Consider the following 23,715-nt stretch of genomic DNA (forward strand, 5'->3'; position numbering starts at 1 on the left):
GTGTGAGAGAGGGGGGGATGCAGTTTTGTGCACAGGACACATATGCCTTGTTTTTCCATTTAGTACCTCCTGCCACCCCCGGCAATGTACATTTCCCCCCTGTCTAGTGGTTGTATGAATTCTGGGATTTGTTTGTAAGTTTTATCAGTCCTAGTTAGTGTTCCCTCTAAGCCAGCCGTGTGCATGAGTGGCTGCCCATTAACACAGGAAGCCCTGCTCAGCAGCCTTCTGGAGCCATGCAGGGTTTTGCCCTGCCCTTCACCCATTTTGAAATTAGAGCAGTTATATTCTGCTCAGTGCAGGGCAGGGGGGGCGGAACTAGAGGGAACATTGCTCCCAGTTCTCAGCTGCACTGCAGTTCTGAGACAAATGAGATATTTGTATATATTACGTTGGTTTTCACTGCTCCTGTTTATCCTTCAAGGAAGAACACACTTATGCCAGGCATGGATAAACAGAAGTTAAGCAATAATAAATTCCAAAAGCAAAAGATTTGGACGTTTGGTATGCAGACTGACCATGTTTTGTTCTTTAACATTACTGTAACTAAGAGTGGTGGCAGTCTGTATGTTCGTTCTCCCCACTCAAAGGATTAAATGGCCAATTTCCCTTTCTCTGGCTTCAACCACAAACTAGCACTCAGAGGCTTTTTTGCGTTGTTCTCAAGTCTTCCTTCTGGTCAGATTGTTCTTGGCTCGTTCTGTATTTTGAAGACAGTAGCACACCTGTGAAGCTAGCGACTTCTCCTTGCCCAAGACTGCTGACTGAAGGTGCTGGAACTAGGACACAAAAGCGCTGCATTTGGAAGATCCCACCTCTTGCTCCCACCTCTGCCTTCTTGTTTCCCCCTGCCACTTCACAGAGTCTTCCTCTGTTGTCTACTTTTGACATGCCTTAAAATTGTAGACTTTGTTTGACTCCCTGATCAGGCTGAGGCTGGTTGTTTGTTCTCTCCTTCTGGACCTTTAAGGCAGTTAAATCTCACTACCTTCAGGCCTTCGTTTCATTGGCTCTAAACTAAACACCAGTGAAAGCTGCTAAATTGTAAACTACCTGATCAACAAGCTTGACCAGCTGGAAGTGATGCATGTTCAATTATTCTGTCCATATAAATATAAGAGACACTAACCAAAAACCTCAGTGAGAATTCAGCTCCCCTTGCAATTAACTTTGCATCAGCTCTGCTTCTTGGCGGGCTGCCTTTGCTTCCCTCACAGAAGTAATATCACTTCCTAACTCTTACAAGTTCTTCACATTATCTTTTTATACAAAACTATTTATCAGCACATATATTTGATAACTTCACACCACGGATATTGACTCTTTCTCTGCTGTGCGGCACCCCCTTGCTCCCAACCTGTTAGAAGGCTAGTAGGTCATTTATAGCATTTATCCATTTTTCATTGTCCGTGAAGCTGCTGTGATGAAAGTGAGGGCGTGGCTTGACTAGCCTTTGCTCCGTTTCTTAACTTGTTCCTATAAATAGAAAATAAACATGGTATATTTGAGAAGATATCTTTTGTAAATCCTTTCCTGGTCCACGGAAATGAAATCAGTAGCAAATGAAATCAGGGTCTTCTGTCTTTTCATGGTTATTCACGACAGCTTGACTTCAGTAGCAGTATTTGATAGGTTGGATTTTGTATAAACAATTAGAAGTTTCTGAAAGAAATTTCTTTTCTTCATAGACTTGCTTCAAATATTACATGAGTGATGACATCAGCCGTGATTCAGATGGAATGGATGAACAGTGTAGGTAGGTATATAGAGATTTCTATTTCTCATCAAATTTAGTAGGCTAGTAGGAGTAAATCTGGGTGTACTTTGATCAGCTTGGTCTTGTTTAAAAGGTCCAAAGAACCACATAACTAGTTTCCTGCACCCAAGAATATTTTCTCTGTTTCCCAAAGAGCAGCCCTGTCCTCAGGCAGCCTCCCGAGCTGCTGAGAAGTCGAACTGAGGTTTAGAAGCAGTTTGTGATGCTACCTGGACTTCTGCTGTTGAAAGAAAGCATGGAAGACGCACTTCCAGTAGTAGTGCTCTGGATTCTGGTCTAAATCATTAATGTGGTTTTCAGTAAATTTGGCTTGCATCAGTGATCAGCTGAGTGAAATTTTCCATGGATGTGGTATACAGTCTTACAGTTTGTGTTTCTTGGTAATATCAGGGTGTAATTCCCTGCATGCTGTATTGGTCTCTAAACTGAAAGCTAACTTGTAAGGCAGCGGTCCCCAGTCTTTTAGAGCCTTGGATGCCTTTGGGATTCTGACACAGGGTGAGGGGCACAGCAACAAATTGGATCTGCAAAACACACACACACACACCCAGTGCTTGGGACTAGAGAAGTAATTTGGGGGGGGGGGAATCACTGGGGAAGGGGAGTGAAAGAGAGGATAAAAGCAACAGTCTGGCGGCGGCTGCTTCTGAAGCAATATCAGTTTAACCTGCACAGGCAATCAGAAGCTCTGCCAGGGGGAAATCGTCTCATTCTGTTTTGAAACCAACCGCTTTACAAGATGTTCTAGACACATACAACATGATTGATATTTGGCGTACTCTAAACCCTGGTACCAGAGAGTATACCTATTTTTTCTCTGTACATGACGTATACTCCAGAATTGATTTTCTAATCACTTCAAGAAATCTAGTAGGCAAATCTTCTAATGCAAAAATTGATTCTATAAAGATATCGGACTCATGCTCTGGTATCCAGTGATTTATTTCTGCATAACTCTGATGAAAAAGGTCCCAGATGGACATTAAATAAATTACTGCTAACAAATTCAATTATTTCAGAGGAGATAGAACAGCACATTAAAGAGTACTTTTTTTTATAACGCCATGTGTGGAGTATCCCAAGACTATGTCTGGGATGCTTTCAAAGCAGTGATAAGAGGCAAATTAATTTCCATTGCTGCCAAATGTAAAAAAGAGAGACAAAAGAATATACTTGAGTTACAAACAAAAATTACAGCTTTGGAGAAAAGGCATATGAAATATGGGGGTAAAAAAAGTTTAAAAAGCTAATTCAGAAGCTCTGCCAGGCAGGAGTCCCACCTGGCCCCACCTGCTTTCTCCTGCCACTTGTTGGGCACCAGGAAGTGCAGGTGCTATGATGCCCCTGAGCGCCAATTAGGGGACCCCCGTAGTGAGGTATTTACATAATTGAAGTCATTCGTGCTCTGTTTGCTTCTAGAGGCTCAAGAGAAGTCATATTTAATTTGCATTTGGTCTGGCCAGAATTAATGGGCAGCACAGGTGCAACAAGGCTGAAGGGTGGTGTTGGGCTCGTGACTTTCTGCGTGGCAGGGGCATCATCAGCACCATCCTGGGGGCATATTTATTTATTTATTTGGGTTTACATCCCACCCTACCCCACAAGTGGACTCAAGGTGGCCACAGCATATAAAGCATAACAGTTGTTGAAAATGTGATCCAAAACCGGATTCAAGACAGCGTAAAACAAGATGACAGCTTAACAAATAACATTCAGGTAGTCCATAATGCCTCTTGTAGGATGTTAATCTTGGCATGAGGGCCAGTGCTGTGGTCTGGGGAGGCCATGATGGTTAGACATCCACCACCATATGTGTCAGAATAATACTAAATTCTCCCTTTTTTTCCTTGTAGTAAAAGAGAATGTTTCCTTTTAAAAACCATCTTAGATGTTTAGCTCTTAAATAGTTCAAAATGACATATTGTTACAATTAACTGGTTTAAAATGTTGATGAAACTAAAAATACTTTTTTGTGGCGTCACATTTTATAAAAAAAAATCTTCACCCTTCAATTTCAGATGGTGTGCTGAAGGTGGAAACTTAATTTGCTGTGACTTTTGTCATAATGCTTTCTGCAAGAAGTGCATATTGCGCAACTTGGGCCGAAAGGAGCTGTCTACCATCATGGATGAGAATAACCAGTGGCACTGCTATATTTGCAAACCGGAACCATTGTTGGACTTGGTTACTGCCTGTGACAGTGTGTTTGAAAATTTAGAACAATTACTGCAGCAAAATAAAAAGAGAATCAGAGTTGAGAATGAAAAAAGCAAAATGTATGACAGTACACTTAAATATTCCTCAAAGAAAAATAGCTGTAATGGAGAAGAAAAGAAATTGGGTCATTCATATTCTGGTGCTCTAACTTATTCCTATAAAGCATTAATGGTGCCAAAAGACTTGCTTAAAAAAACAAAAAAACTGGTTGAAACAACAGCAAATATGAACACTAGCTTTGTAAATTTTTTGAAGGATGCAAGTGAGAACTCTGAAATAAACTCAACAGTACGCTTACGTCAGCTGAAGGCATTTAAATCTGTGTTGAGTGACATCAAAAAGTCTCATTTGGCATTAGAGGAAAGTCTGAATCTGGAGATTCAAGCTCTGGATGGTAAAATCCTACAAAGGAAGTCCAAAGAGAAAGAACCTGAAATTAAAGCAGGTAATAATGAAGTAAAGAAAACTGAGGAAAAGGAACTCAAAGAGCGTAATGTTACACTGGAGATCAATGAGCATACAAATCAGAGGGTCTCCATAATGGAACAGACAGGCAGCAGAAAAGTCAGCTGCAAAGATAAAAAGCTGGGGAAAGCTGAAGAGCTTCAGTATGAACCCCATAATGCTGAGGCGACAGATATGGACATTGTATCCGTTCCTTCATCTGTACCTGAAGATATTTTTGAATCTTGTATGGAAGCACAGAAAGCGGCAGGTGCAACAGATCAAGGGACAATAAACTCATTTATAAAATCTAACGCTACTGCTAAAGACAGTAAGGGAGGGAAGAAATTGATGCAGTCTACCAAAGTAACTAAAGAGTTGGTTGTAAAATTGACACCAGTTTCCCTTTCCAGTTCTCCTGTGAAAACTGAAGATCCAGATGGAAAGCCAGGAAAGAGTGTTAAGAAAGAAAGTGGAAAAGAAAATTGTAACAGCAGTACTGAATGTCCATCAGAAAGTGAAGTAATTTCTTTGGTAGAAGATCCTGATCTCAGGAGGTCTCCACGTGTGAAGACAACACCTCTGAGGCGTCCAACAGACATTAACACTTTAACATCTAATTCAGAAGAGGACAGCAATGAGACTCTCCATGGAGCACACAGAAGAAAATCCTCAAATCCCAAAAGTGAAAAAGATGAACTTAGTTCTCCTGATAGTACTGTTCACAGCCCTCAGTCTACCATACTTTCAGATTCAAAGAAATTAGACAGAGTGGACCAAAGTTCTGATTCTGATGAGGTGCCTGCTGTCCTCCAAGAGGTAGCCATGATGAGCCGTAGTTCTTCAGATGTTGACAGCAGTGGTGAAGGACCTAAGGATGTTCTCAATGATCTACAGAGGCAACCAGGGAAAGAAGATAATGGGAAGCGAAAAAGAAAAAGTTCCAATTCTGGGTCAGATTTTGATGCCAAAAAAGGTAACTCGACTAAAATTTCTGCTAAAAAGAAACGTCAGAACTATTCAGATTCTTCCAATTACGATTCTGAGGTGGTAGAGGATTTAGGTAAAATTGAGTCAACAAAGAAAACTATTAAAAAAGATCCAAAGAGAGAGAATTATGAGTCTTCAGAAGAGGAACCAAATAAAAAAGGGACAAGACATTCGCGGCAGCAAGAGGGGGCTGGATCATGCAGTGAAGCTGATGATGAACTGCCCACTCCAGATAAAGACAGACTAAATAATTCTTTAGAAGAGGCATCTTGTAAGGAGACAACTGTTAAGGGAAAGCAAACAAAGAATTTCAAAAACAGCTCCTCCAAAAGCAAACAGGATACCTCATCTGAAAAGTTAGCAAGTAACATTTCAGAAGATGTGAGCAAATGTTTGGCAGAGGAAGAACTGGATTTGTCTTCAGATGATAATGGACAGTCTCCCAAGCGAGAACAAAGAAATGAATCTTCAGATGATGCTGGAAAGAAGGCTAAAAAAGGCACAAAAGAGAAGAAAAGTGTGACCCCAGGAGAAACTTCTGCAAAAGGGCAAGTTGATTCCTCTTCTGAAGTTGAGAAATCTCCTCCTGATAAAGAGAGCTCCAGTGCTGCAGGAGCCAACAGTAAGAAGCAAAGTGCTGTTGAAGGGAAAGCAAGGAGGAACCTGAGAGTGAGAACATCTAAGAAACTTCAGGGCAGTTTTGCAGACGCTAAGAAAGAATTGGCTATTGATACTTCAGATGATGATAATTTAACTAAAAAAGGAAATGGTGCTAAAGAAAAGAAAAAAGGAAGTCCCAAAAGAAAAAATTCAACAAAAGCGAGCAGTGACTTACTGTCCTCATCTGATGAAGACTTCTCTGAGGACAAAAAGAAGAAAAAAAGAGGGGCACCAGTTAAGGGAAAGAAAAAAAGTAATCCTGAACAGAGAGGAAGAACTGATCCGAAAAAAGCAAAAGATGAACCCCCCACCACCAGCAGCAGCACATCGTCCTCATCGAATGAGGCTGAAAATGACTACATAAATTCAGCAGGCGAGGGAAGCAGCGATGAGCAGAAAATTAAGCCTGTGACAGAAACCTTGTTGATGGCTACAGAAACAGGATTTTGTCAGTCTTCAGGTGTGCACAAGATTAAGTTCATACTATGGCTGTTCTTTGTTCATGCAGTGTAGTTCTTGCTGTTTAGTAGTTTGGGGTCATAATGTCGATGGTGTTTGTGTTGGCAACAGTAGGCCACAGAAGCATGGACTGTACCTGACCACGTTTGTTTTGTTGTGCAATAAGTATGTCTGGGGTCTTGCCGTCTCAAGAGCACAACAGGAGTGGGGCATGAAAAGCCTGTTGGATCATGTTCCTTTCTTAAAAGATTAGTATTCTCACAATGTACTGCTGTCTGCTACAGATAATTTCAAGAGGGATTTTTCCTTTAATATTTGTGATAAAGAAGTTCTTGGAACGCCTCTATGTTTTGAGTGGTACAAAAGCACAAAACATACCATGCAGCGGATCAGCATATTCTGATCATCGTTGGATTTTTAAAAATTCCCACGAATGTGATTGACGCTTGGGAGTTGTGAGGCTGAAAAACAGATTCAGGGTAGTACAGTTATGGTCAGTGTTCCCTCTAAATTGAGTTAGTGTGAGCTAGCTCACAGTTTCTTAGCCTCCGGCTCACACATTTTTGTCTTAGCTCAGGAAAAATGGCCCCAGAGCAAACTAATTTATGCAGTAGTTCACAACTTTAACGTCAGTGGCTCACGAAGTAGAATTTTTGCTCACAAGAAGCTGCAAGCATTGGTTATGGTATGCGAGAAGTCAAGTTAAATCTTTAATCTGAATGCTTAGATCAGGGTTGTCAACATGTGGCCCGGGGGCCAAATCAGGTCCCCAGAGGGCTCCTATCGAACCCCCACGCACCTAGTTTTCATCTGCTTTCTTCTCCCTCTCTCTTGTTTGCTTCTGCATAACATCTTGCTTTGCAAGGTTTGCTCAATCGCACAGGAGGCACAGAGCAAAGCCTCTGTTTTCTCCATTGGATGATGCTGTTCCCTTGGGGGGGAGACGGAGCTTGCTTTGCCCAGCTCTCTCAGTCGCACAGTAGAACTACTGAGGCAAGCCTCTTCCTTTTATTGGCTGAAGCTCCTCCCCCCTCCTGGTCCCCTGGGGAAGGAAGGAAAGAGCTGGAGCTTCCTTTGCCCTGTTCCCTGGATCCCATGGGAGAAATACAAAGAAAGCACCTTTAAGACCAACAAGTGCTAAAGTTTTAAGCATGTTTTTTTTTAAAAAAGAAAACCCTTTCATTGTGTTTGTGTTCTTTATAAAGTTTCTATCTCTGCTCCCTCATCTTAAATAGGTCTACACATGGCCCTGGCTGACATGGCCCAGCCCGACAAGGTCTCATCTATGTCAGATCTGTCCCTGGCTTAGATTGAATAAACCTCTGTCTTTAGGTAGTTTTTCATATGTATATAAATTTAAAAGTTTAAGATTAAAAAATTTTAACCTGTTAGTTTTGGTCTAACAGGGAAGAGTCAGTTTAGTGTAATGGTTAAGTGCATAGCCTCTAATCCAGGGGAACCAGATTTGATTCCCCACTCCTTCACTTGCAGCTGCTGAGTGACCTTGGGTCAGCCACAGTTCTTGAAAGAGCTTGCCTCTCAACAGCAGTTCTGAAAGCTCTCTCAGCCCCACCTACCTCACAGGATGTCTGTTATGGGGAGAGGAAGGGAAAGGAGACTGTAGGCTGCTCTGAGACTCCCAAGTGAAGGGTGGGGTATAAATTCAATTTCTTCTCCTCTTCCTGGATTATATTATAGTGAATAATGGCTGTCAGTGTTTTGTGTGGAAAGACGTCTACTGGGGCTCCTTGTGGCTCTTATTGGAAACTTCTCTGGCAGCGTATCCACATATCATTGGATATATATATCATTGGGAGGGACGGTGGCTCAGTGGTAGAGCATCTGCTTGGTAAGTAGAAGGTCCCAGGTTCAATCCCTGGCATCTCCAAAAAGGGTCCAGGCAAATAGGTGTGAAAAACCTCAGCTTGAGACCCTGGAGAGCCGCTGCCAGTCTGAGAAGACAATACTGACTTTGATGGACCAAGGGTCTGATTCAGTATAAGGCAGCTTCATATGTTCATCATCTGTGGTGGGGCTGTAACTCAGAACATCTGTTTTGCATGCTAAAGGTCTCAAGTCCAATTCCAGACATTCACAAGGTAAAAGGATTGAGGTGTAGGTGATGTGAGATCTTAGAGAGCAACTTCAGTCTAGGTAGAAAATAATGACCTGCGTAACCCAGCAATTCGACTTGATGTAAAATAGCTTCATGTGTTCACACCAAGTTGTCTTACTTTTGTTAGGGAAGAGACCTAGGAAGTCTGGGTAGGTATGGAGGCCAGGCGGCAGGCTGCTGTTCAGTTATACCTTGTTGAAGAAGAAGACTGCAGATTTATACCCCGCCCTTCCCTCTGACTCAGGGCGGCTTAATGGAATGGGTAGTGACAGCACAAATGCACGGCAGCGGGCTTGCGTATGTCCTGCTTTGTTGCATTGCTGGATGTGAGAGTTGGAAGCGACCTCCTGGGTCATATAGTCCAACCCCTTGTACAATGTAGAAAACTCACAAATACTTTCCCCCCCACCCCCAGTGACACCTCCTCCACACCCAGAAGATGGCAAAAAACCCCTTCTGGATCCCTGCCCAAACTGGCTTGGAAAAAAAACTTACTGCTTGACCCCAGAGTGGTGAACAGCATTCCCTGGGCACGTAAGAAAGGGCCACAAAAACCAAGCACTGATGCAGCCCTTCCTGCTCCTCTTCTCTTGATCTGCCCAAGTTCACAGAATCAGCATTGTTGTCACCCACCCTCCGTTTAAAAACCTCCAGAACCCACCACCTCCCAAGGAAACTGAGAAGCTGCTCGTAACTGTCAGGGAGTTCTTAAGGTTTACTTGAAAACTTTTGATTTAAAAGAAGACTGCAGATTTATACCCCACCCTTCTCTCTGAATCAGAGTCTCAGAGCAACTTACAATCTCCTTTATCTCCTTCCCCCACAACTGTGAGGTGGGTGGGGCTGAGAGAGCTCTCACAGCAACTGCCCTTTCAAGGACAACTACGAGAGCTATGGCTTACCCAAGGCCATTCCAGCAGCTGCAAGTGGAGGAGTGGGGAATCAAACCTCGTTCTCCCAGATAAGAGTACAAGCACTGAACCACTACACCAAACTGGCTCTCTGCATTTAATTTCTTTAATTTCAACCTGTTGGTTCTGGTCTGACCTTCTGGGGCAACAGAAAACAGCTCCACACCATCCTCTATATGACAGCCCTTCAAGTACTTGAAGGTGGTTATCATATAACCTCTCTGTTGTTTCCTCTCCACACTAAACATACCTAAGTGCTTCAGCTTTTCCTTATAGGACTTGGATCTCCAGATCCCTCACAATCTTTGTTGCCCTCCTCTGGACATGTTCCAGCTTGTCTATGTCCTTCTTAAATTGTGCTGCCTCAAACTGAACACAGTAATCTAGGTGAGGTTTGTGCAGAGTAAAGCGATACCATCACTTCACGTGATCTGGACACTATACTTCTGCTGATACAGCCCAAAATCGAATTGGCCTTTTTAGTTACCACATCACATTGCTGACTTATGTTCAGTGCGTGGCCTACTAAGTCCACTAGATCCTTTTCACACATACTACTGCCCAGACAGGTGTCCCTGATACTATAATTATGAATTAGATTTTCCCTACCTAAATGCAGAACTTTTACATTTATCTCTGTTAAAATTCATTTTATTTGTTTTCCCAGTTTTCCAGCCTATCACGTTCATTGTCTAATCTGCTTTTGTAATCTACTGTATTTGTTCCCCAACCCAATTTAATACCATCTACAACTTTAATAAGCATTCCCTCTATTCCTTCATCCAACTTATTTATAAAGATGTTCAACAAAACCGGTCCCAAAATAAAAAAACAGATCCTTGAGGCACTCCAATTGACACTTCCCTCAAGGAGGACGAGGACCTTTTATAAGCAGTCTTAGCCATCCAGTTGCAGATCCATCTAACAGTAACAAGATCCAAACCACATTTTACCAACTTGTCAACAATAATAGTATGTGAAACCTTATCAAAAGCCTTACTAGAAACAAGACAAATCCTGTCTACAGCATTCCCTTGTTCCAATAAGGTAGTAACTTTCTCAAAAAAAGGGATAAGGTTAGTCTGACATTACTTGTTCTTGAGAAATCACAGCTCTCCTTTCTAAATGTAATAGGACTGACTGATGATTTGTTTTTAAACTTTTCCCGGTATAGATGTATAGATGGGTTGGTAGTTATTTGAGTCCTTCTTTTACCCCTTCTTGAAGATGGGGACATTTGCCCATTGCCAGTCTTCTGGCACTTCACCCATTCTCCAAGAATTCTCAAAAATAATGGCCAGAGGCTCGGAAATTACGTCCACAAGTTATTGTAGTACCCTTGGATACAGTTCATTTGACCCCAAGCACTTACTTCCATTTAAAGTAACTAGGTGTTTATGTAATACCTGTGCTGATCCTAGGCTGCTACTCCCTTCCCTCATCATTTGTTCTTTTTTTGCCATGTTGAGCACTTTTTTCCTCACAAGAGAAGACTGAGGAAAAGTAAGAATTGAGCAGTTCTGCCCTTTCTTCATCACCTGTTATAATTTCATTTTCCTGTCCTTGCAATGGGCCTACCATGCCCTTGCTCTTTTTCTTACTTTGCACATAAGAAAATAACCCTTTTCTGGGATTTAGCATTTCTCGTTAGCCTAAGTTCATACTGAGCATTAGCTTTCCTAACTGTCTGCAAGAAGAAGATGATATTGGATTTATATCCCGCCCTATATGCTGAATCTGAGCGGTCACAATCTCCTTTTTACCTCTCTCCCTGCCCACAACAAGACACCCTGTGAGGTAGGTGGGGCTGAGAGAGCTCTTAGAGCAGCTGCCCTTTCAAGGACAACTCCTACGAGAACTATGGCTGACACAAAGTCATTACAGCAGATGCAAGTGGAGGAGTGGGGTTATTTGTACTGGTTATTTGTTTATATTCATCCTTGGTTATAAGACTCTCCTTCCATTTCCTAAATGAGTCTTCTTTATTTCTCAAGTCTTAGAGAGCTATTTATGGAGCCACTTTGGCATCTTTAAGCTCCTCCCATTTTTCCTTCTCATAGGAATTGTTTGTGATTGTGCCTTCAGTATTTCACTATTAAGAAACTCTCATCCCTCTTCAACGTCCTTCTCCTTAAGTATTTCATGCTAGACTTTTTTTGTAGCAGGAACTCCTTTGCATATTAGGCCATACACACTTGATTTAGCCTATCCTCCAAGAACTTACAGGGCTCTTAATACAGGCCCTACTGTAAGCTCTAGGAGGACAGGCTATTTCAGGGGTGTATGGTCTAATATGCAAAGGAGTTCGTGCTACCAAAAAAGCCCTGTTCCTTACTATGTGATTTTACTCGGCATAACTTTCAAAATTTGCTTTCCTGAAGTCTATTCTATATGTCTCATACTTATAGCTGTTCATTTCCCCCAAGACTGTAAATTCCAAAATCACATACCCACTACTTCCACCTCATCAACCAGTTCTTCCCTGTTGATGAGAATTGAGTCCAAGATAGCAGATCCCCTTGTTTCCTTCTCTGCTTTCTGGTAAATGAAGTTGTCAGCAAGAGAGGTCAGGAATTTATTTGACCTTTTGTTTATAGCAGAGTTGGACTTCCAACAGATGTCCATCCGGGTAGTTGAAATCTCCCATGACCACTGTGTCCCTTCTCTTTGAGAACTTTGCAGTCTTTTGTAGGAGTATCTCATCTAAGTCCTCTGCCTGGTGGTCTATAGCAGAGCCCCCCACCATAATAGTACTGTTATTTTTTACTCCTTTTATTTTTACCCAAAGACTCTCAACTGAACTCTCACACTCGAATACACGTATTTCCTCAACAAGTATATACCTCCTTCACATATAATGTTATGCCTCTGCCCTTCCTTATTTGTCTGCTCCTTTTAAACAAGTTGTACTTCTGAATCCTAATATTTGAATTGTGAGTGTCATCCCACCAAGTTTCAGCAATGCCTACTAGGTCATAGTCCCCTTCCAATATTAGGACTTTCTGTTCCTCCTGTTTGTTATACCTCATGTGAACTGAAATATATATTATGTTCTGTTGTGATGGACTGCACTTTTGAAGAGGCTTAGAAGTGCTGTGCCAACAACTAAAGGACTGTGAGAGGTTAATTGTTCATAGAACCAGAGACCCTTGATTGACAGGTTGCCCTAAGCAATCTTAATTGGTTAGTTTTAGCTGAGCAAAATAAATCTTGAGAGAACTGGATGCTGAGGAGAGTCAGTCACATTCCTGCCTTAATTGAGAAGAGATGTGTACTGAGACAGTCTGCCTGTCGCCCTGATCAAAAAAGGGTTTAGAGTCAGAATTGTACCTTGACAAGCACAGTTTGAATTCAGCATTAGCTGTGAGCAGTTTGAACACAGACAGAGAAATGGGGGGAAATTTGGCAAGGAAGTTTGGGTAGTACAGAAGATTCCCATTGAGGCCAAAGGAAAGGGGCTAGATCTTCTCAGGAGAGAAAAGATTCCCTACGCAGTCAAATAGAAGTACAGAGATCCCTGGTCTGGTGTGATTAGCCTGTGGAGACCTTAAAAGTCAGTGAACTCAAGAAGCGTACTGTATTTTAAGAGAAGGGGGTTGAGTACTTGGAAGATTGTACCAGTCTTCTGGGCACCAAAAGAGTTAGCAGTAATTCAAATAAAGTGAACTAGGGTGTTTGGGAAAGTACTGGAACAAAAGCCTCTTAATATAAGGATCTAAGTAACTGTGAATAGATTAAGAATCTCTCATTAACCTGATCTATAAGAGCAAAATGTTGTGCTTGTACTAGTTTTACCTCAGTAATTTCACCCTAATTTCAATTGACGTTTCACCTTGATGTTAAATAAAACCTTTTGTTATTTTTGAATTTTAAAAGCATCTCAGGTACCATTTTTAAGGATTTAAGGGTGATCCCATTCCTTCCCTTAGATTCCTGGGTTGAGCCAATAGTTCAAATATATCTTACTGACAGGGTGGGACAGCTAAAGTTTCTTCAGGGGAGAAGAGAATGTTACCAGGGCTGCTTAATTGGTGAGAGGAATAGAAAACTGGAGGGAAGATCTAGTGTCTTAGGGAGGAAGTGGATAGTGTGTCATACCTATAAAGAAAATGTATTACATTTAACAGTTTCTAAGTAGCCTTTCTTCCTTCATGGACCTCAAGGTGGTGAACATAGTTTTCCCAATAAGTCTCTCCTCTAGGCACAGACTAGACCTAACTCATTTTATCTTCAACAGGTCTATGCTTTCTAGACAGTACTCTGGACTTGAAGGGGAAAAAGGCAAGCGATAGCAGGGGAAGACATTGGCTTAGTATACAGCTCTGGTTCTTCGCTTGAGAGTAACTCAACTTGCATCTTCAACAGAATGCACATTCTTAGTGGGACCTCTGGTGTCCTAGTGGCCCTTGTCTCTATTGTGTTCTTGTTGGAGGCCCAACAGGACTGCTGGAAATATGCGACTCTGGGTCAGTGGTATACCACAGGATGACATGATCAGAGTCAATTTCACTTTCCCCATAATGGGCCTACCATGTCCTTGTTCTTCTTCTTACTTTGTACATAAGAAAATAACCCATTTTTGTTGTTTGTAGCATCTTGCACTAGCATAAGCTCATACTTGCTTATAAGATCCTCTGCCCATTTCTTAAATTTAGAGAACTGTTTATGGAGCCACCTTGGCTTCTTTAGGCTCCTCCCATTTTTCCTCCTCATAGGAATTGTTTGCGATTGTGCCTTTAATATTTTGCTTTTAAGAAACTCCCACCCACTTATAAGGAATTCCTTCCCCTCTTGAACTCCCTGTTGTAGGAGTATCTCATCTAAGTCCTCTGCCTGGCTTGGTGGTCTATAGCAGACCCTCCACCATAATATCACTATTTCTTAATTTTAAAATTTTTACCCATGGACTGTGGTAAAGTTATTTCTTTATTTTAAATTTTTTACCCATGGACTGTCAGCTGAACTGCCATGCTCACATTCACATATTTCCTCACAGATATATACCTCCTTGACATATAATGTTATGCCTCTACTCTTCCTTATTTGTCTGTCCCTTTTAAATAAGTTGTACCCCTGAATCCTAATATTCCAGTTGTTTGTGTCATCCCACCAAGTTTCAGAAATGCCTATTTATAAAGATATTAGAACAGGTCCCAGGACAGAATCCTTGAGGTGCTCTACTTGTCACTTCTCTCCAAGAGGATGAGTAAGCATTCACAAGCACTCTTCGGGTGCAATCTCTCAACCAGTTTCAGATCTACCTAAAAGTAATAGGATCCAAACCACATATTACCAGCTTGTCAACAAGAATATTATGTGGAACCTTATCAAAAGCCTTACTGAAATCAAGGTTCCTTGTTCAGAAAGTATGGCAAATTGCTCCCTCAAACTTTGAAACAGCCACCTGTTCCAATATGATGATGTAAGAAGATTTATTGGGTGTAATTCCTCAAATATTTGAAGGTTGATCATTAATGAATTTTTCAGTATAATGCTGTTGAGTATGGGCCAGCTATGTTTTTTCTTATCAAAAATTGGGGAGATTTTCTTGGCGATATGAAACTTATTTATATGTTTATAAAATTGCATTTCCAAAGAAGGGAAGCAAAAATGCTAGTATAAGTCATGTGACCAACTTGTGTAGGAAGCTTTAATGCAGAGCGTTGTACTCATTTGTTCTGAGGGCCAGATTTGACAGAAATGTCACTTTTTCTGGCTGGACCAGGTGTGCCATGAAATGTAATAGCAGCCACTGAAGATACAGACTTTATAAAGATGATTTAAGATGCTGAATGTCAGTAGACTTGATTGAATTAGGTGTGATATGCAGAGGGGTAGTAGGTGTGGAGATATATCATAGTTGATAATGAAACAGGAAACTTAGGTCTCTGTATAGTCTGGGAGGATGCAAAGAATAAATGGACAGGAGTCTGAAGAGGTGAGCAGTGGCTGACAGAAGGTCATACTCTGCCATAAATGTTGTTTTCAAGGCGCTACCGGACTCTTACTCTTTCTACAGCTATAAGAAACCACAACATTCAAAAACCAGTGGGGGAACATTTTAATCTTTTTTTTGCTGACCTAAGAGTAGCAGTTCTCTTGCAAAGTAAGTTCTGAGGGAGATTAGAGAGCAGAATTGCAATTGATAATGAAGCTCAATGCATCTGGGATGCATTGAGATCTATATTTCTTCTCCAATTACCTCCCATTAGCCACTATTGTTATTTGGCATCTGCAGTCACTTCACACTCCCAAGATATTTATTTATTTGGTTAATTTGTATTCCACCCATTCCCATGCGGGCTCAGGGTGGATCACAGTCATAATATGACGGATGGGCTCACGTTCCAGCTGTATCTGAAGAAGTCAGTAGTGACTCTTAAAAGCTTATGCCCTACCACAGTTTTTTTCATCGTTAAGGGGCTACTGGACCCTTGTTTCTATCCATTAATAATGATTGTAAGCTGTGCCGTTACGTTTCTTTTATTATTTTTATCTGTTAGAACTGGAAGGGGGGGGGATCTCTCCAAGTAAAACAATGTGTGGCTTTCAGACTGGACAAAATCTCTTCGCCCCTAGAGATGATAATAAAAAGTTTAAAAAGTGGAGGTGGGTTTAATGTAAAGAAAGGCAGCCAGCAAGGTGAGAGGAGAGAGAGGAAGACTGTGTAGAACTGGAATATATGGAACCATAAATGTATTTTTAAATACCTAGCCATCTACATCCAGTCATTAAACCATGGAATCCGATCAAAGTGTTGCAGTTCCTAATGGGGTCTTTTGAAAGGAAATAAAATCCCAGGTAGGCACACAGAAATCTAATCTTTAAGAACTTTTCAGAATAAGTCAGCATAATTTCTCTTTAAGTCCCTGTATCCCAGATACATCTCTTTCCTGCCGCCTTTCTTTCTCAACATGTCTGTGTGTATGTGTGAGATCAGGTCCCAAAGTAAACTGTAGGGGTTGTCAGAAGAGTGTCCTTCCCCCCCCCCCCCAAAAAGAAGTGTTTGTGTGTGTAGGAAAGCTTATACCAGGAATAAAACTCATTTGGTCTTAAAGGTGCCATGGGATTCCCTTTTCTTGCATGCTCTCTGTCTTTCCTTCCACCTCCCTCCTTGGCAACACACCAGCAGCCCCAGTGGAGGGAGCTTTTTTTCTGGTGCACAGACATGTGCTCTCTTTTTCCTTCCCCTCGCTTCCTCCCCAAAGGAGGGAAGAGATGTTTGGAAGAAAGCAGCCTAAGTGAAGGGAGTTTTTCCTCTGGCGCATGTGCGTGCGCTCTCTTTTTCCTTCCCCCTCAGAGAGGCTTGGTGGCACAGCAGCAGTAGCGGCTGAGAGAAGGAAGCAGGAGACAGCCAGTTGCTCGCAGGACTTATATTAGCCATGCAGGGGATGGGTGTGGCTCATGGGCTTCATTTTGACACCCCTGTCTTAATGGAACTTGTGAAAAGGTCCTTGCATATTTCCACTTGGTCAGTAGGAGGGGGAGGAAAGGCAGATAGAAACATTGCGGTGTCAAAAAAAGCATTGTCGCTGCCTAGATAATCCCAGAATTCTTGACAGTGCTATTGTCTGAAAATGCCTGTACATTGCCTTTTTTTGAAAGAGCAAGGAGAATTCTTGCTCTGTATGTTGTAGGGTATGGACTCTGGCAGAAAATAGCAACATAGCTTTGGTTTTTAAAAGTATGTTTCTTGTCCTTGGCTTCAGTACCATGTCTGCATATGCGGAGAGTTCTTCAACAGAGCTCTAGTAGATGAACATTGCCAGCTATTTGTTGGCTCGTAGCACAGAATATGGCTGGTACCCTATAAGGACATGATTTTTACCTGATAGAGAGAATTGACTTTCAAATATTTATTGACAATTTTGATACAGACAAAATTGTCATCTGTGCCAAAGAGAGGCCAGGGACAAAGGCCCTTGTGCTCTCCTTGATGCTGCCTGCATCAGTAGCTCAGGGAAGCAAGGCCACGAGCGTGTTCCAAAAAACGGGCACATCCTCGGTGTCCAGTCTGCCTCAAAGCATCTCTTGAGCCATGGCAGCGCTCATGAACTTAAAACTGGTCTTTCATTATCTATTTACAGTCCTCCTTTCTCACTGAGACTCAAGGCCCGTTACCTAGTGTAGTTCAATGCAGTCAATATTATGAATACATAGCAATGTAATAGGACCCAGGAGCATAAAGAACTGGATGTATATTAAACAATGCAGAACATGGTGTTGCATAAGCAGAGAGCCGGCATGGTGTAGTGGTTAACAGTGGTGGACTCTAATGTGGAGAACCGGATTTGAATCTGCACCTCCTTCACGTGAAGCCAGCTGGGTGACCCTGGGTCAGTCACAGCTCAGGAGGACAAGTAGGGCAATGGAAATATTTTTGTCCACAACTTGAGACTTTGTTTTGCACCTCAGTGATGCTTCAGGGTTCTCATTCAGTAGACTTTCACCCAGTTTGATAGGAATTCTGTAAATACAGGACTTCAAACGTTCCCCAGGTCTTGAGACTCAGAACAGAACAGGTATACCTTGTAGTATGTGGTTTATAGTTTATTTTAAATATTGACTCCTTTATATCTGCAGCTTAGACCGGGATAAGTATAGTTGTTGTTGTTTTTAATCATTGAATTGTTTTGTGTTTTTATTTTGCTGATATTTGGAATGTTCCTTGAATGTTGATAATGGAAAGGGTGATGTGAATGTTTTAAATTAATACAAGTATTTATAAACCACAGGACGTTTTTTTGAGCATGAACACAGTTCCGGCTGGCTTGGTGCCAGGGGTGTGGCCTAACATGCAAATGAGTTCATGCTGGGCTTTTTCTACAAAAGAGCCCTGATAAGCCACCTGGTTTCCCCACTCTGTCACTTTCTGCCAGGGGTCCCCAGCCCTTGGAATTCTGATGCAACTTGGATAGCCCAATCTGGCCACATCTCCTCGGATCTTGGGAGCTAAGCAGAGTCAGGGCTACCTAGGATTTGGATGAGCAGCCAGCAGGGAATAGCCAGGTCATGAGATGGAGCCAACCACCTCTGAATGTCTTCTGACTTGGAAACCATACAAAGTTGCCGTAATTTGACTGCGATTTGATGGCAGGGTGGAAATGGTGGGTGCAAGCCCAAAAATGGCTGATGCAGGAGGTGGAGGCAGCTACATAAAGGTTGCCCCCAGCTTGATTTCATACAGTGAAGATTGCATATTGTGGTGGCAGCTGCTTCCAAAGCAACGTTTTTTAAAAATCTGCACAGCCAATCAGAAGCCTTTCTGGGTGAAAGGACCACCTGGGTGAAAGGTACCACCCACTTTCTAAAACCTCCCAGTGCGCTAGAAAAGGTATTAGAAGGTGCTTTGGCACCCATGGGCATCAAGTTGGGGGTCCCTGCTATATACGTACTATCACATGCTGGCTCTGTGATTACATTTGTATATGTAATATAAAATGACATGCTTTCCTTTTGATAGCGTAATTGTAAAGGAGAGGATGGGCAGTAGGGGGGAAATCCTAACTGAGAGCCATGTGGGGTAAAACCTGATTACCAGTGTGGTATGTTTTAAACAAATATTGATTTCTGTTATAAAATAACATGTTTTGGTAATGCTGAAAATTAGCTAGTCACTTTGGTATACTTATTATTCTTGGTGTAATTCAGTGCTAGGGAAGAGAAGTCTTTAGGTTTTAGAAGAAGAGGAGAATAAGAGATTGGATTTATTCCCACCCTTCACTACCTGAAGGAGTCCCAGAGAGATTCTCCTCCCCAGAACAGACTAACTCCCTGTGAGGTAGGTGGGGCTGAGAGCTCTTTCAAGAACATCTCTGAGAGAACTTGTGACTGACCCAAAGTCACATCAGCAGGTGCATGTGGAGGAGTGGGGAATCAAACCTGGTTCTCCCAGATAAGACTCTGTGCACTTAACCACTACACCAAGCTGGCTCTCTTAGGTTGCAGTTAGGGTTGTGCCAAGCATATATAGGTAGTAGAGTGTTTATATATCTTTATCACTGAATTGTTAGTGTTACATAGTATAGTTTGCTGTTAATGCTTAGATTATCCAAAACCCATTTTAGTGTACACAAGTGATTTGTTGATTTGTTCAGCAGCGAATCTGTGGGATCAGAGTCCCACAGATGTAATCAGATGTTACTGTGGTAATCAGGTATATTGGAAGGGAGGAGAGATGAAAGAGGCTCAGAAATCATCTTTCATGCCTCTTTTTACACACACACCCGCTCTATCCCCCCAGAGCATGGAGGAGTTGAGAGACCAAAGGTCAGAATGGTGGACTCCTGCTGCACTGCCCAAGGGCCGTTTGGCTTCTGCCAGAAGGTTTCGTAGCCCTCCTCTTTCTTGGTTGAAGAACTGACTTGGTAACCCTGAGCTCATGCAAATAGTGCACTGTCAGCAAGAGTGTTGCTGCTACTGAACGATACATTGTCAGCAAGGACATTGCTGCTACTATTCAGTGCCAAAATGAGGATTTTTAATGTGTAATATTTTACTTAAAACATTTATGGCAGGTCTCAAGAAAAGGACTGCAGAAATATTTAATTATGCGCCCTAGGGGACTGCAAGGCTCTTGAACCTATTTCACATGCTTCTTGTCATTCCAGGATGCAGTTTTGTGTGTGTGTGTGTTCTGTTTCCCACCTTGCGTACAAAACACCATGACCAGTTTATGAAATGGTATGTGTGGAGCCCCGATTTGTGTGATCCTGCTTCCTCTTTTAAAGGAGGATGGAATATTGTGCCAACCAAGAGTGTGTGTCCTACGACACAGTAGTGCCTAGTTCATACTATGGTTTATATAGTGTGGTGTAGACTAGAGAATGCACACATCTGATGCCCCCACTATGGCATTGCAGGGCACTATGGGCATCTGAGCCATTCTTGAATGTTAGAAGTAGCCACTATGGATGGGCACAGACCAGAAAAATGGAGGTTTCACAGACCATGAATTTTCACAAACTTGTTTAACAGACCAGTTTGTGATTTTGGGATATGGTAGAATGGGGCCCCTCCATGTGCTAGAAATGCCAAACTTGCAACAAGTCTCCAGTTGACTAGAGCCAGTTCGGTGCAGTGGTTAAGTGTGCTGACTCTTACCTGGGAGAACCAGGTATGATTCCCCATTCCTCCACTTGCAGCTGCTTGAATGGCCTTGAGTTAGCCATAGCTATCACAGGAATTGTCCTTGAAAGGGCAACTTCTGTGAGAGGTTTCTCAGCCCCACCCACCTCACAGAGTGTCTGCTGTGGGGGGAGAAGATATAGGACATTGTAAGCCGCTCTGAGTCCCTGATTCAGAGAGAAAGTTGGGGTATAAATCTGCTGTCGTCTTCTCTACCTGCTCTCAAGTTTGATAAGGTTTGGATTTAGGGGAGGTGAGTTACTGCCCCCAAAGCAGGTGCCTCCAGGAAAGTGCTCTTTGCAAAAATCACCGCTGCAGGTACAGGAGTGTGTCAGAAAGCCCCCCTGCCAGTTAGAAGCATCAAACTTGTAGCAGACCTCCTGGGCTTCCCCTCCACCTTCCCTCCAAGTTAGAGGCACACTTTCATACGAAAGCTTACCCTGAATAAAATATTGTTCATCTTAAAGGTGCCATTAGACTCTAACTTTGTTCTATTGTTTCAGACCAACACAGCTGCCCACCTGGATCTTCCGTCCAAGTTTTGTGCAGATTGGCTTTGGATTACAACTCATCTCCAGATGCAGTCTGCTCCCATAGAGCAGAATGGGAGCTGTCTTATTGGCAGCCAGAGCTGCCTATCAAGCTTTGGATGGCCACTATTGGTGTTTCCAGGCTGCAGAAGGGCTGTAGAAGAACATCCCTTCTGGTTGCCTTGACAGTTCCTCGATGTCAGGTTGTCTGGCCCACAGACCAAACCAGATAGCCTTAAAAAAAAATTGCATTTCATGGGTGTTCCATTGAAAATCATGAACACATGGACTGGGCAAATGGGCCACAAACGGCCACCAGTCCACGACAAATTTAGTTCTGTGGTCCAGTCCGTTCCCATCCCTAGTAGCCATACAATGTTGCCTGTTTTTTACAGATACCATATTTGATCAGCTGATTGTTTCTAACAGTGATTATTATGTAAATGGTATTTGCTGGCATTATAACTTTAGGTTTCAGTTTGTGTAACCAGTCTTATCAAATAACGTGTTGCTAATTAAAGAAATTTTGATATTGAATTTTAAAAGAGATTGGTGATTTTTATATGTAGGATTTGATGTGTGTACATCAAAGTTTACCCTTTTTTCCCTCAAGGAGATGAAGGAGACAGTAAATCAGGGACTGTGCCAATGGAAGAGGAGGAAGATGATGACGATGATCCTGAGAATAGGTATGATTCCATCCATAAGGACTTTAAAAAGATTATAACACACCCTAGGCGTGGGCGCAAACGAAACCAACGGAACACCAAGCAGGTTGTAAAAACCAGAAGTGCCTGCCTTGTAAAGACTCGCTCACGGGCTTCCCGCAAGTTTGAACGAGAAGCCAGAAAACAAACCCCAAAACCCAGAAAGAAAAGAAAATAAGAAAGTACATTTAAGTGTTAACTCACACACCTTGCATAGGGTGTGTTATAAATGCATTACAGCACTGTCTGTTTTATGTTTCCGTGTAAAATGTGGGTTTTTGTGTAAATTGTATATTCAGTAACATTTTTAAGAAGATTATTGGATTCATGAGGCTGCCTTCACATATAGGAGAAGCAGAATAGCATCTGTTCAGTATTGTGACAAGCATCATTTTGAGTCTTGAATAGCTTTCCATTAGTATTTTTATTTCATTATACTGAAACTTGATTAGAAAGCGGAGCCAGCAGTGGGTCAGGACTTTGATAAAATCCACTTTGTAGTATCTCAGATGGTTGATCGGCTTTTTTGTTTCTAAACAGTGACATTGATCTAATAACTGCATTTGTGGCTGTTACAGCATTTTCTATTTTTATTTGCATTAATAAGACAGAAGCCGCATGTTTTATTTAACATGTGCATAGACATAGTATTCAAAGTTTAATGTTAAAATATTTCTGTAGTAAAATTCTAGATTTGCAGGCCTTACAAATCTCCTAATACGTAAATCCTGCAATCTACATTATTGCCAGTCAGCTAGAAAACATAAAAGAAACTGGATTTTTAGGTGGCGATTTATAAGATTAGAGAGTACTTATTTTCAGAGCACCCATGCTTAATGTCTGGTTATCAGCTTTATGTGGTTAAGAACTGTTTTCTACCAACTGTTTTTGTCTGCATAAGAACAAACACATTTTTGGTTTGTATCTGAAATAAATGTTAATATTTCCAATCCTATATGGACCCAGAATAGAAAAATGCTGCTAATCTAGCCGTTTCTTGCTCTTGACAAAGAACATTTAAACAAATGTTTATTAGTTTATTTTAAAGTGATCATTGTTTAGGGGTTGACAGAACAGAATGATAAGAGAACTGTTGGAAAAATGTATTGTAATTTTTTAGTCATCATACTTCTTTATTTAATTATTAGAGTTTTCTAAGCACTGAGTTGATAAGTTCAGGTAGAAGATCAGTCATTAGATGTTTTGCGTGGAATACTATTCTTCATTTCTTAATATTTAGCTGATGAACCCTGAACAAATATTTTAACCCGAAAAGTAAATTTATATAGTAAGAGTGATTTCCTGGAATTGCTTTAAATGGGGTGGGTGCATATTGTTAATGCAGGAAAGAATTAATCTACTTTACTCTTAAATAGAGTTGGTTTTCATCTGCAAATAGTCTCTGTCAGTATACCAGAAGAATATTGGTTGAATTGTAATTACACTGTATTGAAGCACTTCATTTTGTACCTGAATTAAGAATATGCAATTAAGTCAGTTCAATGCTCACATGCACTGGTTGGAATGCAAGGTCCTGTGTATAGGGCACCTGCATGCACATATGGGCTTTTCAAGTTACCTTTCCAACTGCATCCCCTAAGGCTGCTTCCAGATTGGGTGGGGGGGTGAGGGAAGTACATGCAATTGGGAAGGGAGGTTGGCGTTGCCCCAGTGCAGGGGGAAGTGCTTCTGTTGAGCACAAGGCTGTTTGGATCCCCGCAATGATTATTCCTAATTGGGAGTCACCGACCTGCATTGTGAAATATCAGTCCTCAAC

The 23,715-nt window shown here is 41.7% G+C and overlaps 1 protein-coding gene across 7 annotated transcripts in view; it reads left to right on the forward strand.

The window, feature by feature from the left end:
* Nucleotides 1-23,715, forward strand: part of ATRX (ATRX chromatin remodeler) — a 164,173-nt gene that overhangs the window by 47,621 nt on the left and 92,837 nt on the right. For 6 of the 7 annotated variants that reach the window (XM_060249503.1, XM_060249504.1, XM_060249505.1 and 3 more), the window contains 3 exons: nt 1,689-1,756; nt 3,796-6,548; nt 21,845-21,920. In XM_060249503.1, the coding sequence (XP_060105486.1) occupies nt 1,689-1,756; nt 3,796-6,548; nt 21,845-21,920 (2,897 nt within the window). The remainder of the gene's footprint in view (nt 1-1,688; nt 1,757-3,795; nt 6,549-21,844; nt 21,921-23,715) is intronic. The other variant, XM_060249508.1, reaches the window with a different exon arrangement.

Source organism: Heteronotia binoei, chromosome 11 (assembly GCF_032191835.1).
Source record: "Heteronotia binoei isolate CCM8104 ecotype False Entrance Well chromosome 11, APGP_CSIRO_Hbin_v1, whole genome shotgun sequence".
NCBI lineage: Eukaryota > Metazoa > Chordata > Lepidosauria > Squamata > Gekkonidae > Heteronotia > Heteronotia binoei.